The sequence below is a fragment of the Oncorhynchus gorbuscha genome, linkage group LG09, assembly GCF_021184085.1.
Source record: "Oncorhynchus gorbuscha isolate QuinsamMale2020 ecotype Even-year linkage group LG09, OgorEven_v1.0, whole genome shotgun sequence".
Lineage (NCBI taxonomy): Eukaryota > Metazoa > Chordata > Actinopteri > Salmoniformes > Salmonidae > Oncorhynchus > Oncorhynchus gorbuscha.
Genome location: NC_060181.1, coordinates 52,371,923 through 52,389,892, shown reverse-complemented (window position 1 = coordinate 52,389,892; position 17,970 = coordinate 52,371,923). Strand labels below are relative to the sequence as shown.

General features: G+C 40.8%; 1 protein-coding gene across 1 annotated transcript in view; it reads right to left on the bottom strand.

The window, feature by feature from the left end:
• Nucleotides 1–17,970, bottom strand: part of LOC124043745 (tomoregulin-2-like) — a 196,510-nt gene that overhangs the window by 74,967 nt on the left and 103,573 nt on the right. The window contains exon 4 of the mRNA XM_046362669.1: nucleotides 11,492–11,518. Coding sequence (XP_046218625.1) covers nucleotides 11,492–11,518 — 27 coding nt within the window. The remainder of the gene's footprint in view (nucleotides 1–11,491; nucleotides 11,519–17,970) is intronic.

Here is a 17,970-nt window from a genome sequence, read left to right as displayed (position 1 = left end):
AACATTGAAAATGGGTCCCACAGACCCGAACCCCACACGTGACAATATGTACTAAACAATCAAAGTATCCAAAACTTAAGGCTGGTTTGTAATTCAGATTGTCTGTTCGTAAATTCAGAGCGTTTGGTCTCGAAGCGTTCAGAGCGCACACTGTATGCTCTGGACAAGGAGTAGGGTTGATCCAAATAATTCTGACCTAACAACAGCCAAGCACCCAAGCTAACTGGTTAACGTTGGCAAGCTTACTAGCTACTTCCAGACACAAATGAGAGAACAGCTCACTCTGACCATTTTAGTCACTCTAGCAGAGCTGGTTAGGCTGTTTTTATGTCATCCAGAGCGTTGGTGACTTCAACTGTGCTGCTGGCAACAACTTAATCTCGCTTTGTTTGCCAACGTTTACGGACACGGACCATGTTAAAACAGGTGTTGAGCGTTCGTAAATTCGTCAGTTATTCTGTGCTCTGGTATACTCAGAAGAGAGTGCTCTGAAATCGGAGTAGATTTCGAATTTACCAGCTTTGCATATCAACAGTTGTCGCAGTGACATCATAAACATTCTATTGAAATGTTTTTTTTTTGCATAGTGGAGTCATAATGCTACTACCCTATATGAATCTGCTGGTAGCTAACCAACCAGGTTCAATGTTAACCAGCTAACATTAGGCAATAATGAGCAATAAAATGGCTCTGAGACACGAATAATATTACTACACAGATCATACACGTAATGTTAGTTAGTGAGCCAGCCAGCTAACATTAGCTAGATAGATAACAGTATGTTTTAACTTCAAATGAAAACAAGTTTCTAACAAAATTAGAAATGTGTAATATCTGAAAATGTAGCTAGCTAGACTATGTTACCTGTATACATGGATGGACACTTCTCCCTCTGTCACGGGTGCCATGGTTGCCCTTAGTTTGAAGATTTAATCCAACGAACAGGTGTTTTATACAACAGCCTTCTGTGTGTTCTCTTTTTGACTCTGTCTGAATATGGCAATCAAAAGCCAGACATTTCTCCATCTCCTTAGCTATCATACTCTAATTCCACCGATTTCAAAACTCAGTCCTCCAGAAAGTGGAGGGCAACACTTACTCAGTTCTACTATGTGATAGCTTTCAAAAAGCTGTGATAGATAGGATTACCTACACATACTGACCGAACTCATCTTTTGGCATGTCCAGCCCACTCATTATCTCAGCCAAACATGGCTAGCGGGAAGGTTGCTTACTTTTTTCATGGCTAAACCAACTAAGCTCTTAATTTAACAATTATATTCGTACTTACAGATGGCACACAAGTTTGTTATTAATGTTATGCAGGTGAATGAGGACCCAAAAGCGACTTGGCGAAAACAGAGTCTTTAATCCAGTTTAAGGAAATAGCAATACTCCTAGACAAATCGGAGCGGTAAATAAAGCATAAAAAACAATTCCACTCGTAATCACGAGAACTGACTGGAGACTCGATAATAAACTGCAGGTTGCCTCGGGAGGGCACTTGACCGTAGCAGACTCAGACACCTGCTCACCACGCAGCATCTGAGGGAAACACGACACGACAGGGCGATACAAAGACACAGCACGGTGAACAATATACAAGGATCCGACAGGACAGAAACGGAAAACAAGGGGAGAAATAGGGACTCTAATCAGGGGAAAAGATAGGGAACAGGTGTGGGAAGACTAAATGATTGATTAGGGGAATAGGAACAGCTGGGAGCAGGAACGGAACGATAGAGAGAAGAGAGAGAGAGAGGGAGAGAGAAAAAGGGGAACGAACCTAAAAAGACCAGCAGGGGGAAAACGAACAGAAGGAAAAGCAAAATGACAAGACAATATAAGACAAAACATGACAATTAAGGCACATGAAAGTTCACATGTTCCAATAGGTATTTCTGCCCCAAAATTCCTAGTTTCCTGAAACGGGTTACATATGATGAAGCTGTAAAGTCTCAAAGTAATATTTGGCTTGTTTGAAATGTATGCTGTTTAAACGCAGTGCCACACATTGGATATCAAAGCGGCGGTAACTCACTAGCACTACCAGCACTACAACCAGGAATACGACTTTCCCGAATCACATCCATTGTTTGCACCCCCCAGGGCAATTGAACTGATTCCAGAGGCCGACCCAAAACACCACCGGCGGAGGAGAGGTACTCGGAGTGGTCTTCTAGTCCAACTTAGGAGGCGCGCAAACCACCCACCGCTTCCGAGTGTATTACTCGCTAATATTCAGTTTCTGCATAATTACATTTACGAGCTCAGGGCGAGGATTCCTTTCCAGAGAGACATCAGGGATTGTAACATACTCTGTTTCACAGAAAAATGGCTCTCTCAGGATATACTGTTTGAGTCTGTCCAGCCAGTTGGGTTCTCAGTTCATTGCGCAGACAGGAATAAATCTCTCTCCGGGAAGAAGAAGGGAGGGGGTGTATGTTTCATGATTAATCACTCAGAGTGTGATAACATACAGGAACTCAAGTCCTTTTGTTCATTTCCTAGAATACCTCACAATAAAATGCAGACCGTATTATCTCAAAATAGAATTAGCTTCGGTTATAGTAACATCCGTGTATATCCCACCTCAAGCAGATACCACGATGGCCCTCAAAGAACTTCATTGGACTTTGAAAACCAAAGTGGAGTAGCAATTCAACGGCTCAGATATGAGACGTATGTGGCAAGGTCAACAGACAAGCATGGACTACAAAATGAAAACCAGCCACGACAAGCTAAACACCTTATTTGCACGCTTTGAGGATAACACAGTGCCACCGACGCGGCCCGCTACCAAGAACTGTGGGCTGTCCTTCTCCATGGCCAACTCACTTCTGTCATCATGAAATCAAATTTTATTGGTCACATACGTGTTGAGCAGATGTTATTGCGGGTGTAGGAATGCTTATGATTCTAATTCTGACAGTGCAGTTATATCTAACAATATCACAACATCTACCCAATACACACAAATCTGAGGAATGATGAATATATAAACATATGGACGAGCAATGTCAGAGCGGCATAGACTAAGATAGAATACAGTATATACATATGAGATGTATATGAAGTGCTTTGAGAGACTAGTCATTGATCATATCATCTCTACCTTACCTGCCACCCTAGACCCACTTCAATTTTCTTACCGCCCTGTGCAACTGGGTCCTAGACTTCCTTACTGCAGTAGCTAGAAACAGAAGCATTTCGTTACACACACATAACAACATCTGCTAAACACGTGTATGTGATCAATAAAATTTGATTTGACATTGGGCTGCTGGACATGAGCAGGGATAATGAGTGCAATCTAGAAGAGATAGTCGACATATCAGCAGTGGGCATGTGGAAATAACATGTTTGATTGTTTCAATCGAAGAGGACTTTACTTAATCTATGTGAATGCACGGGCCTGCTGCCGAAATTAGAGGAATTAAAACTCCTTGCTTCTACCACCCGGGCTGCAGTAGTTTCTGCTACATGGCTCGATGGGTCAATTGAGGACAATGAGGTGGAGCTACCAGGTGATAGCATTCATAGTATTGACTGCAACTGAAACAGTGTGTTTTTAGTAGGAATGATGTGCATGTTAGGTTCTGAAAATGGATGGACTTGAGGTTGCATGGGGAGATATGCACTGTAGGAAGGAGTATTCGGAAAGTATTCACACCCCTTGAGTTTTTCCACATTTTGTTATGTTACTGGAATGGATCAAATCAATCTACAAAAGTACACCATAACAACAAAGTAAAAACAGGTTGGAGAAATGTTTACAACTGTATAAAAAAACAAAAACAGAAATACCTTATTTACATAACTATTCAGACCCTTTGCTATGAGACTCGAAATTGAGCTCAGGTGCATCCTTTTTCCATTGATCATCATTTACATGTTTCTACAACTTGATTGGAGTCTTCCTGTTGTAAATTCAATTGATTTGACATGATTTGGAAAGGCACACACCTGTCTATTTAAGGTCCAAAAGTTGACAGTGCATTTCATAGCAATGAGGTCAAAGGAGTTGCCTGTAGAGCTCAGAGACAGTATTGTGTTGAGGTACAGATCTGGGGAAGGGTACCAAAAATGTTCTGCAGCCCTGAATGTCTCCCAGGAACACAGTGGCCTCCATTCTTACATGGAAGACGTTTGGAACCACCAAGATCCTTCTTAGATATGGCCGCCCGGCCAAACTGAGCAATCGGGGGAGAAGGGGCTTGGTCAGGGAGGTGACCAAGAACCTGATGGTCAATCTGGAAGAGCTCCAGAGTTCCTCTGTGGAGGTGGGAGAACCTTCCAGAAGGACAACCATCTCAGCAGCACTCTACCAATCAGGCCTTGATGGTAGAGTGGCCAGACGGATCCCATTCCTAGGTAAAAAAACACACATTACAGTCCACGTGGAGTTCTCTCAGACCAGAAGAAACAAGATTCTCTGGTCTGATGAAACCAAGATTGAACTATTTGGCTTGAATGCCAAGCGTCACGTCTGGAGGAAACCTGTCACCTACGGTGAAGCATGGTGGTGGCATCAACATGCTGTTGGGATGTTTTTCAGCAGCTGGGACTGGGAGACTAATTAGGATCGAGGGAAAGATGAACAGAGCAAAGTACAGTGAGAGATCCTTGATGAAACCCTGCCCCAGAGCACTCTGTACTTGCTGATAGGGAATGTAATTCTGCTTGGCAATTTTAATACAATTGTGCAGTTACCACCCAAGATGGTAACTTTAATCAGTTATTTGGACTGAGACAACTGATTGTTCAGTGTATCAGACCAAGAGAAGGTTTCAGTCATGGTGTTAAATATTGGTCAAAACAAAATAAAAAATTCTACTTGAGCCAGGTAATAAATACATGAAGGTACCGTCTATGAAACAATACTCAAAGGAACGTTTTGTAGATGTACATGGAAATTTGGGTTGGTCGTATGTAGTAAACTGATGATGGCTATCAAACTTGGTATCTTTTTAACTCGACTCTTTTTAACTCGACTCTATGGCTCCGATGAAACAAATTCGAAAACAAATTTGAATCATACAGCGGTTAGGGAAATGGTTCACTTCCGAGATCTTAGAACTCAGAAGGAAAAGAGATCGCTACCTGGCCAAATTCAAATGGACAAATCTACAACAAGATTATGATGGTTATATTAACTGTAGAAACCAGGCAAATTACAAAATGGATGAGGTCAAATCCCAATATTACATAGATGCTGTTAATTACAATTTAAGTCAGCCTCAAACTGTGGAAAATATTAAAGGTCATTAGCTCAAAAACTCTCCATAAGTTAAAATCATGTAGTATTGGCCTGGATATTGAGGAAGTTTTATGCTATGACCAGGCAAAGGTTACTTTAACACATGTTTTACCACTATAGCCTCATCTCTGGTTAAGAAGTTACCAACCTGCTATGGCCAGTCTTTCATTAACAACTTTTACCATAGCTGTCATGAAAACAATGGGAGACAGAGAGCTGGTTTCAAGCGCACGGCGCAGCACGTGTTTAAACGTAAAGGACCACAGGAGGCAGGTAATTGGGTCCAGGGGCAGGCAGAAGGTCATACACAGGTGCTCCAAAAAGGTAACAGTACTGGCAGGGAAAAGGCTATTGACGTAGTCAGGGAGATCAGGCAAGAGGTTGATGACAGGAAATCTGATAGGCAGCAAAAGTACAGGCAGGGAATAGGGAAAAAGGCATCGTTAAGTGAGGATGGCCAAAAACGACGATACACTGGTGGACTAATACGGGGAGAAAAAAACTGTGCGCCGAATAGAAATATGTATCAAAACAAACAATACCACACAATGATGGGGTGCAAAGAACTGAACTAAATAGAGTGTGTAAATGACATACAGGTTTGTGAACAGGGGATCAGAAATCAGGTGATTGGGATCTGGAGCATGAGCTGCGTTCAGGCGATCTATGCGTTTGAGCGTGTGAGCTGGAAAGTGAGCTGCGTTCTGGGGATCTATGCGTTTGAAGCAGACGTTACAATAGAAAAGGTATCACAAAGGATTTGTTTGAGCTGTGCATGGTAACAGAGAACAAAGTTTCCAATCTGCTATGCTTAAGAGCACAAACAAAGCAACTGGGTTGGAACATTCCTACAAGATTCATAAAGAATATTGATTGCGTCACTGCTAAAATGATAACGTATATTGTAAAACTTTCTATTAATAGTGGTAAATTCTCCAATGATCTCAAAACAGCCAGGGTGGTTCCGCTCCACAAGAACAGCAGTAAAACAAATTTAGGAAACTACTGGCCTGTGTCTAAAGTTGTTGAGAGATTTGTTTTTAATCAAGTTGAGGCATACCTTCTCGAGCACAAACATTTTTTATGAAGTCCAATCTGGCTTTAGAACAGCTCATTCCACTGATACTTGCCTTCTCTACCTTTTTGACCTCATCAAGCAGGAAAGTGAGAAGGGGAGCTATACAGGTAGTTTCATGTTAGATTTGGATAAAGCCCTTGACACTGTGGACCATGATATTCCCTGAAGAAACTGAAATGCATGGGTCTACGTGATGTAGCAGTGAATTGGTTTAGGTCTTATCTGACCAACAGAACACAAGTATGTGATGTTGGGGATGTTCTGTCAGAGTCCCATGAAATATCCTGTGTAGTACCGCAGGGATATATTTTAGGTCCTCTCCTATTTCTTATATAGGTCAATGATATGCCAGATAGAGTAAAGTGCAAACTTATGCTATATGCTGATGACTCAGCCATACTGGTATCAGGGAAGGATACAGCGTACATAGAGGAGACCCTGAGTAAAGAATTCTGTTAGAAATTTGTTGACTGGGCTGACAAGATAAAGGTGAACTGTGCAGGCATGGAGATTGATTCTAAGACAAGTTTAACTTATCTTGGTGTGTCCCTTTCTGATCAATCAATTTCGGGAGACCTGATTGACATTTTAGAAAGGATTTTAGCAGCAAACACATTATAATGAAATAGTTTAATAACATCAAAGTTAAGAAATCGCTTGTCGCAATCTTGATTCAGTGTCATATTGATTATGCCTTGGTATATTGGGCTATCAAAAAATCTGAAAAAGAGAATGGGGTTCATGCTTAATGTTATCAGGTATATATGTTTAACGTGCTCCCTAGGACCCACATAGACGTACAGGAGTTCCGGGAGGTGGGCTTGTTGCCTTTGGAGTCCAGAGTGGACCAACTTCAACTCCATCATATGTTTGACAGTTTAAATGATCGTGCCCCAGATTATATGAAAAACCACATTGATATGGTCTATAACCAGCACAGTTACAATACCAGAGCTAGTGTTATGTCTTTGAAACAGTACAGCGAGGAGCACATTTTTCAATACAATCATTTGTCATTGGAATAGCCTTCCCTTGGACATAAAGCAAAGAAAAAGTGGAAATAGATTTAAAAGCAAACTTGTTGTGTAAGTAAGATAAACCACTCCGCTGCCCCTTGCACCCCCTGCTGTTGGTCAGGTGTATTGATCATTTTTTACGGTTGAAATGTGGAATGAATACGGTAGATTTTTTAGGTTAGGGGAAAGTGGATTGAATAGTACCACTTTCTAGGATGTCAATATAAATTCATGTATTTATGGTTGTTTGTAATTTTGACTAGCCTTTTAATCATGATATGTGTTTGTCACACCCTGATCTGTTTCAACTGTCTTTGTGCTTGTCTCCAACCCCCTCCAGGTGTCGCCCATCTTCCCCATTATCCCCAGTGTATTTATACCTGTGTTCTATGGTTGTCTTGTCAGGACTTACCAGCGTGCTTTACCATCTTCCTTTTGCTCAAGTTTTGTGTCATATTTTTCCAGGTTCTGACTATTCTGCCTGCCCTGATCCCGAGTCTGTCTGCCAACCTGTAGCTGCCTAGTGAAGTGAACTAGTGAACTTTGCTGTTAGCCTTCAAAATAAAAGTGTCATTGACAGTGATGCAAATTAATACAAATAGCAGAATTATGCCATAATTGAATAGCTCATGCTAAACGAGGTTGGAATGTTGTTATATAAATAAACAAAAGACAATTATTTTTTAATTTGACAAATTGTATTGTACTTTAGAATTGCATTTGGGCTATAATTATTTCACTGTACAGCCTTACCTATGGATTCTGGATTAATGACATTGGGTATCAGTCTACTCAGTGACACCTAGAGAACATTAGTATCGTAGCACTTATTGCGAGATTCTGAAACAACTGTGAAAAAGAGCCACATGTATTGTCAACGTATGTGTATTGAACACTATTCTTGAGGAAAAACAATACTGTGTGGATGTTTTGGAGTCTGATAACTCTGAGGAGGACCTTGGGAAAAAATATATTGGGTATTGAGTAGACTGATACCCCCTTTCATTGATCCCCAATCCTTAGGTAAAGCTGTACAGTGCAATGTGAATGTCAATACACACAATAGGCTAACTGGGGAGGTGATTTCACACAGTCACAGTCCCGCGAAAAGAGCAACAATGCTAATATTTCCATAAACTCTTCACAGTTGTGTTCTGTGGGTGTCACCGAGTAGACTGATGCCCCATTTCATTGCTTCACATTACAACCTGGTTTAACATTATCCAGTTTAAATATGGCATTATTCCATCAATTGTAACCTTCTGCATGACTTTCAAAGAGGTACTTTTATTTTGAAGGCAAACAGCAAATTACACTATTGTGCCTAATCCTTATTGTGGCTAGGTTCACAACACATAACCCGGTCCGGTCGAGCGTCACTAGCCAGATGAAGCTAGCTGGCTGCTTATAACATTAGCTTTGGGCAACAGGGTTAAGTAGCTAGCTCGCTATTTATTTTCATGAACTGTAGTTCAATTTCACTAGGCGAACAACGAGTGGCTATCTAGATAATACTTACTCGCAAGGATTCCTAAATCATTGCTAAGAATAATGAAAATGACTGCAGTTTCTACTGGTAATTGTTTTCATGCTGGTTGTATATTGCTGTTAGCTAGGTACCAAGATGAAGCTAGCCATCCCAGAAGTTGCGGTCGAACAAATAATGCTTTATTACCAACGCGGTATTGTAAACACATTGTTTGTGACCGGTGCATGCTTGTGCTACTAATAGTAGTGGTGGCACTTGGCTTGCACATGCAAATTCAGAACACACAACATTCTATAATAGAACTGTGTTATTTGACATGTCAAATTAAAAGCGTATTTAGCGCGTCAAATAGTGTTATTTGATGTGTATCTTTTTTGACATGCAAAGATCCAAACGACGTTCCACAGTATGTCGTGAAGCTAATAGCAGTGACGTTATTACTGTGTAACTCCAGTAGGGCAACATGTGTACCAGTGCTCGACCTGTCGGTGAAAGCCAACATCACCCACGACAGAGAATGGTTGATTGTCAAGGGCAATGAATTCCATTATCTTGGCATTAATGAATTTCACCTTTGAATTGTCTCGCTGAAGTTGTATTACTCTTTCAAATGACTGCACGACTTGTTGACTGCTCAATCCACACTGCAGACATTGTGGGCTAGGTTAGGAATGCTGTGGTGCACGTGTAGTGCAGAATTTTACATGGCGTCATTACGTCATGTACCTATGTTTTATAGGTATGAAACATCAGATTTGACATTGGTTTGGTACATCGGTGTTAAAATAGACAACGGGCCGATACCGAAGTTGACATTTTTAGCTAATATTGTCCGATTCCGATATGTAATTTAATTTTAATTGGTGGCTGTTCTTGTGCTATTGCCAGAATGCTTCTGTACTACCCTAACCCCCCTTCTATACTGTAACTCTGTCTTTAACCTTCTCTTTACCCATAAACTGCCATCTTTTCTCCACCTCCATCTCTTCTTCCTGCTATCTCTCCATCTAGCGCTACCTCCTCCTTATCTTTGTCAATCCTCCCTCCATCTCTATCGCTCTACTTCTGTTATCACTCTCTGCCTTCTGCTTCTCCCTTTATTTCTCTTCCTAATTTCTCTGGTAATTTCTGTCCATATATCTCTGGTTAACCTTCCACTCTGTTATTAATGTCTGCTTCTCTCTGTCCATCTCTCATTTGCAGGTTAATGGGAAGATTGTAATATGTTTCTCATATCTGACTCCGGGATACTGATTATTCCAGCACGAGCATGCATTAATGAACACCCTTGCATGGACAAACACACATACACACAGGACCACACAAATGTGAGCATGAACGAACTAGTGCACTCAAACGCACATACACACACTAACTCACACACACACAAACACACAAATAAACAGTACATGATCGACACAACCACCTGTATACAGAATATACAGCTACAAGAATGAACTCTCTTACATACATGCATGTAAGCACACACCTTTCCTGTCATATGCTCGAAAGATTCCCACTCCTTTCAAATTTTATCCCAGATCTGCCACCATACTCCAATCCCCTTTCCAATTGTCTGCACACTCTACACCCCTTCTGTCTCCCACCACTCATTGAAAAACAATATTGAACATACTGTACATATAACACTTCCAGCTTGTGCAAATGAACCCCGTTCACATACTAATACCTATTTCAGGCACTATTCACGGTATGTTACCTGTAAAAAAAATGGTAGCCAATGTTTATGTCCCCCTTTCAAACATGATTTTCCACTTCCTTGCAGGTATACCCCTCTTTTATTGTTTTTGTCTAGATATGAAAGGGGTAATACATACACATACACGCACATCTGGCTACCCCAGGAGAAGAGTAATTTCTGAATTAAGAGGAGGAGTGTGTAGAGGGGGAAAAGGAGAGGGAAAGAGAGAGAGAGAGAGAGAGAGAGAGAGAGAGAGAGAGAGAGAGAGAGAGAGCAAGCGACAGAGAAGATACTAATTTCCCTCGTCAGTCTCTGTGACCATCGCTGTATACCAAATGGCACCATATTACTTACATCATGCATTACTTATGTGCCCTAGTAAAAAGTAGTGCACTATAGTGCACTATATAGAGAATGTCTCTCACTTGTCACACTCGGGGGAAAAGGTGCACAATCGCTCTCAGAAGTGGATGTATGTGCGCATAATTGCTTTGTGAAGGAGGGGGGGGTGGAGTGTGTATGTTGGAAGAGGTCAGAGAATTGGCAAGACTATGTGTCTGTGTATAATAGCTTGGTACAGGGGTGTGTACAAGTGTGTGCGAAGCACCTGAGAGCGTGTTTGCTGTATACATGCATGAATGTTTAGTTCAAGGGTATGATAGCATGGTGTGTGTCAGGATGTGTCTGCTTGTCTGAGAGAATACAAACATGTCTGTGTGTGTGTGTAAGTGTTTGTCAAATTTTCCATGCAGTGTGTTCACTGAGGGCATGCGTGCATGTTTGTGAAGATGTATTTTTTCCACAATCTGAAAGATGTGTTATTTGAAACCTCAATTCCAAGTAGTGTGTCATGATCAGTCTTGTTTCTAGGCAAGGAGAATGACTATAGAGATAACAGTAAGGGATAATGAAAACAAGTGAAGATGAAATAGTTGAGCAATCTTACCATCATCTCCCGAGCCTGAGCCGACATCTATGAGAGAGAAAGAAAGAAAGAAAGGAGAGAGAGAGAACAAACACATTTGTTAATTAAAGACAACTTCTGAGAGGACTTTGCGACAACAGATAAAGCAGGTCTCCTGCTAAACAACATCTTTATTTTGTGTGTGTCTGTCTGTGTATCTGACTTAGCATGTTTGTGTGTGTGTACAAGTGTCTATGTGTGATTTAATGTGTATGAATATGTGTCTGTGTGTGTGTGCACTTTGCATGTGGATACATCTGTGTGCATTGGTCACGTCACGATCCGCACAATCCCGAACTCACATCAGAAATGTCTATGTGATCATGTTTTATATTTCCCATTGCTCAATATGCTTGTGTGGTACATCTTTCTGTATGCACATTTGAATCCTGCTGAATCCTTCTAAAGCTTCCTCCAAGATATCTAGCATACTTGTTTGTTTAGCGATACGACTTTGAAAGGAATATTGGCGGACACTTATTGGAGCTGCTCCAGTGGTAAAATGAGCAGCCAGGTCAGTATTCGATATCTATCCAAGTATGATGACATCGGGAGACGATATGGAAACTGGCCACTAGAGGAAACAGTGAGCGATGTAACCTTCAAGTAGGTTTCAGTTTTGCTATGGTGTTGTGGACGGGGATCAAGGGATGGCGGATGGCCCTAAGCAACTGCCTGTGGTGCCAAAGGTTGCATGTTTGAATGCAGTGCTAGAAAGTATTTTTGAGATTTTTGGGGGGCAGCGTTTTCACTTTTAGATGAATAGCGTGCCCAGAGTGAACTGCCTCCTACTCTGACCCAGATGCTAATATATGCATATTATTATTAGTATTGGATAGAAACCACTCTGAAGTTTATAAAACTGTTTGAATGATGTCTGTGAGTCTTAACTCACTAGTTAGAGCTAGGCAGAATACTGCCCCCTTTGGAGGAATTGCGTGCCCATAGTAAACAGAAAGAAAATCTGTCCAAAATTGCTAATATATGCATATAATAATTATTATTGAATAGAAAACACTATAAAGCTTCTAAAACCGTTCAAATTATGTCTGTATGTAAAGCAGAACTCTCAGGGCAGCCATTCTCCTAAACTCTCTCTTGTCATCTGAAAAGTTGGGCCAACTTTGACGTCATCGCCCCCACGCTTCCCAACCAGCTACGGATCTGGGAACAGTTTCTATCTCTTCAGCGCGATGTCTCCTTTCAATGGGGCATTTCATTGTGAGAATCGCGCGCTCCCTCGCCCTTTGGCGGGCTAAAACCCTCGGGTCACGTGAAAATACATGTACTCTCATGCGCGCGTCGGGTCTGGAGCTCTCTTTGTTCCAGGATTCACCAAACAATGTCAGCTTGTCTGTTCGAGCTGAGAATTGTTTTGCACGTTTAGAACATCCTAAAGCTTGATTCTGCACTTAGTTTGACCAGTTTAGTCGACATATAATATGTAATTTTGAAGTTTTGATGCGCATCCACTAGAATTTTGGCTGCATTTCAGCCGGAATTTGTCGTGTTTGATAACCCAAAGCCAAACGCAGTTTTTGGTAAGTATGACTCCTTCCACAACTTCTGATCGAAGAACATGAAAGGTAAGGGAATATTTATGTGGTAATTTTGTGTTTCTGTGGACTCCAACATAGAGGAGACATATAGCTAATATCTGAGCGCCGTCTCATATTATTGCCTAGTAAACGAATTCTGTAACGTTAAAAATAAATGTAACACAGCGGTTGCATTAAGAAGAAGTGTATCTTTCTAACTATATGTAGAACATGTATATTTAGTCAAAGTTTATGATGTGTATTGCTTGTTATCTGATGTTATCTGGCGGAGCTATCATCATTTCTCCGGACATTTGAGTAGCATTTTTTTGGATATGGATATAAATTGCATATTATTGAAAAAAACATAAATGTACTGTGTAACATGTCCTATTACTGTCATCTGATGAAGATTTTCAAAAAGTTAGTGAATTATTTTTCTTTTAATCCTGCGTTTGTGATTGTGCTATTTGCATGACAATGTGGCTACATATTGTGTGTTTTCCTAGTGGTGGTTTGATATACATATGTGCTATGTTTTCGCCATAAAACATTTTAGAAATCTGACTCGCTGGGTAGATGTACAAGGTGTTTATCCTTCATTTGAGCTATTGGACTTGTTAATGTGTGGAGGTTAAATATTTCTAAGAATATTTTTGCATTCCATGCGCCACGTTCCAGCTGAACGGGGGAGGTGGCGTTCCCCTAGGGGAACCCCTCGCGTTAAGACGATAACAGAACTCATATAGCAGGTGAAAACCTGAGAAAAATCCAACCAGGACGTGGGACATCTGAGGTTTGTTGTTTTTCAAAGCTTGGCCTACCGAATACACATTGAGATATGGATGAGGTTGCACTTCCTAGGGCTTCCACTAGATGTCAACCGTCTTTTGAAACTTGAATGAGGATTCTACTATAAAGGAGGGGCTCAAGAGACCTCTTTGAGTCAGTGGTCTGGCAGAGAGCCTTGGTCTCATTACGCAAATCTGATAAGACCGCAAATCTGAAACCAGGAAACTGGAAACCAGGACCCCTAGTTAACCATCTTTATTCTTCACTGTAAAACACATGACATACAGTACCAGTCAAAAGTTTGAACACACCTACTATTCCCGTTTAAATAAAAAAAAAATGATAATTTTCTACATTTTAGAATAATAGTGAAGACATCAAGACTATGAAATAATACATGTTGTATGTCTTAAACAAATCAAAATATATTTTATTGTTGAGATTCTTTAAAGTAGCCACCCTTTGCCTTGATGACAGCTTTGTACACTCTTGGCATTCTCTCAACCAGCTTCATGAGGTAGTCACCTGGACTGTATTTGAAGTAACAGGTGTGCCTTGTTAAAAGTAAATTTATGGAATGTCTTTCCTTCTTAATGTTTTAGCCAATCAGTTGGTTGAGAAAAGGTAGGGGCGGTATACAGAAGATAGTCCTATTTAGTAAAAGACCAAGTCCATATCATGGCAAAAACAGCTCAAATAAGCAAAGACAGCAACCTTTAACTAGCAATACAAACCGATTGTCATAGCTAGCTAAAGTTAACCAAATAGGTTCAATATTATCTAACAAGCCAGCCATCTAACATCAGCTGGCCATCTAACCTCTGCTAATGTTAGCTGCAGTGACTTGCAAAAGCATTCACACCCTTGTCATTTTTCCTATTTTGTTGCCTTTACAACCTGGAATTAAAATTGGGGTGCCTACCACTTTGAAGATGCAGAATATATTTTTATTGTCAAACAAATAATAAATAAATAAGACAAAAATAAACAAAAAGTGTCTTGGGGTATGTCTCTATAAGCTTGGCACATCTAGCCACTGGGATTTTTGCTCATTCTTCAAGGCAAATCTGCTCCAGCTGCTTCAAGTTGGATGGGTTCCGCTGGTGTACAGCTGTTTTTATTCAACAACTGCATCGGAAAGTAGAAATTCAGGAATTCCCATCCCTTATTGAAGTTTTGGACAGCTGCAATCCTGATATTTTCCCTAACATTTATAATCTACTAAGGGCCATCATCACCCTTCCTATGACTTCATGTACTTTTGAGAGACTCTTCCCCACTACAGGCCGTATCAATATATCCATCAGATCTTGCATGCTGACTGCACATCTAAACAATCTAGCCCTGTTCTCCTTTCAAATCGAACTCAGTGACTTTTTGTAATATGATGAAATACTCTCCATCTTTAACACCAAGCGGTAGGCATCCATGCCTTGTGCTGTTAAATGTGAAACACAGAAAAGGTCTGAATGCCTGAATGCTGTTTATTTATGATTTTGCCTAATGTTTTCATGTCTATCTTAGTAGGCTGGCCTATAAGTGTTTGATTCCAAGTGAGCTACTGTATTCATACCCACCGTGATATTAGGCTATGCATGATGATGTCATGTTTTCATGCCTGCCTTGGTAGGCCAGGTTTATGTTTGATGATTCAAGTGAGCTATTGCAGTTATACCCGCCGTGGTATCACATATAATGATTTCATGTTTTCATGCTTAAAATTCCTGTATTATAGCATTTGGTTATTCAAAGTGGCCTATTCATTTCATACCTGTCGTACAGTTCAAGATATAGGCCTGAAGTGTTTATATTGTATTGTATGTGACTATTTCATATGGCAAAAAAATTGCACTTTTGGTCTTAATAAAAACACTTTCATGGCTTCCTTGCTTCTTTGTGAAATAGTGCGATAAGCTTTTTGCGCATATTACAATTCAATGCAGAGCTGGTGTTTGGCCGATGTGCTAACCATGGTCCTGAATCCACCTGTTGTGCCTGTACCGTAGATCGCTACGTTGAGTGGTAATGGTCGATCTGACCTGATGATATGTTGATTATTTCATGAGGTTTGACTGTCAGACTGTACACTTGATCCATTATCCGTATTTTGTGACAGCATCATTTTTCACATTTCATCATTGCACTTGTCTGCTGCTGTAGTTTGTTTACTGTCAGTCTCGGACAGTCAGCCTGCTATGTCAGCGGTGTTGTTGTAAGTGGTTGTGGAGTTGCGCACTTGCGCTGCCTACTTGGCAATAATTTCAGCCTTGTTTGTCACATTTATCCTCTGTTATGTTAAATGAGGCAATGTGATAGCACAAATGTACAATTAAATATGTCGGGCACAGGTATATCCACTTTCAACAGTGGGAATTTCGTATACTCACTTGTTAATCCCCACTTATGCTATATCAAAGCAGTGTAGTGGAGGTATACATGATGTAGTACAATAGAGAAATCATGCACAAAGCAGCCTATACAAACACAAATCACGTGAAATATTTGGCAATGTGGGTGTGAAAAGTGAGTGTGAAACCATAGCATAGGCCTATATTATTCAGCACCACGGGGAGGTAATGCAGCTTGGCAGGCGCTGGCTGAGCCTGCGAAAGTCGGATCAAAGAGTTCAGCACCCAGACAGATCTGCACTCAGCTCTGTTCTCTGACTCCTGACATTCACATTCACAATGAGAGTTGTGCATTTATTCCCATGTCTCATGAGTTCCACAGTTTAGCCTCTTTATTTTACTTCTCGATAGAAGAGCTTTAGGGAGAGGCTATGATATTTACAGTAGGTCAGGGCCCTGACTCGAAGTGTTAGCGATCATCATTTCCCCTATAGATAAAATTGCCTCAGCCTACAGAAATCATGTGGCAAAGACCACAGCCTAGAAACGTTATACAAGAATAGTAATATTAGGGTAGAAATATGGAAACCTTGAGATGAATCATTTACATTTTATTCATTTAGCAGATGCTCTTATCCAGAACGACTTACATGAGCAATTAGGGTTAAGTGCCTTGCACAGGAGCACATCGACAGATTTTTCACCTAGTCGGCTCGGGGATTCGAACCAGCAAGCCTTCGGTTACTGTCCCATGGTTGTTAAACTCTAGGCTAACTGCGACTAGCATCCAAGCCTTCAGCAGCGACTAGCATCCAAGTCTTCAGCTGTTGTAAAGTGTAGGAACTTCCGTTCTCATGTGCCGCACGATCACAGAGGAAATCTGTTCCTTTTTTTTACCTCTGCGCTTATCTGGTCCCTTAGCCTAACATATTAGCCATAAGGACTAGGCATATAATTTAATTCTGGATATCATGGTGAATGTATTTCACATTACCATGATTTTAGATCATTCAGAGTAGCCTATCTGTTCCACATACAATTGTTCACCTTTCATTTAATTCGCCAGGCAGGCCATTCAAGAGTTATTTTGTCAAAATGTTAGTATACCCACTTCTCCATGCACCACGACTACACCACTGATATCTGGGTATTTTTTACTCATGTTTGCCAAAAAAGCACCTGGATAATCTTCAAGACTTCTGGAAAAATGTTCTAAGTCAAAAGGAGAATTTTTGGGATGACATGGGTTCTGTTATGTCTGGCGAAAACCAAACACTGCATTCTACAGTAAGAACATCAATACCAATGGTCAAGCATGGTGGTGGTAGTAGTGTGATAATTTGGGGATTCTTTGCTGTCTCAGGACCTGGATGACTTGCCATCATTGAAGGAACCATGACTTCTCCTCTGTATCAGAACATTCTAAAGGAGAATGTCAGGACATCCGTCTGTGACCTAAAGCTGATGCGCAGCTGGGTCATTCAGCAAGACAATGATCCAAAACACACAAGCAAGTCTACATCAGAATGGCTGAAAAACCACAAATGTAATGTTTTGGAATGGCTTAGTCAAAGTCAGACCTAAACCTCATTGAGATGTTGTGGCAGGATCTGAAATGAGCAGTTCATGCTCAAAACCCCACAAATGTCGATTAGTTAAAGTAGTTCTGCATGGACGAGTGTGACACAATTCCTCCACAGCAATGTGAGAGACTGATCAACAACTACAGGAAGCATTTGGTTGCAGTCATTGCAGCGAAAGTGGTCACAACCATTTATTGAGT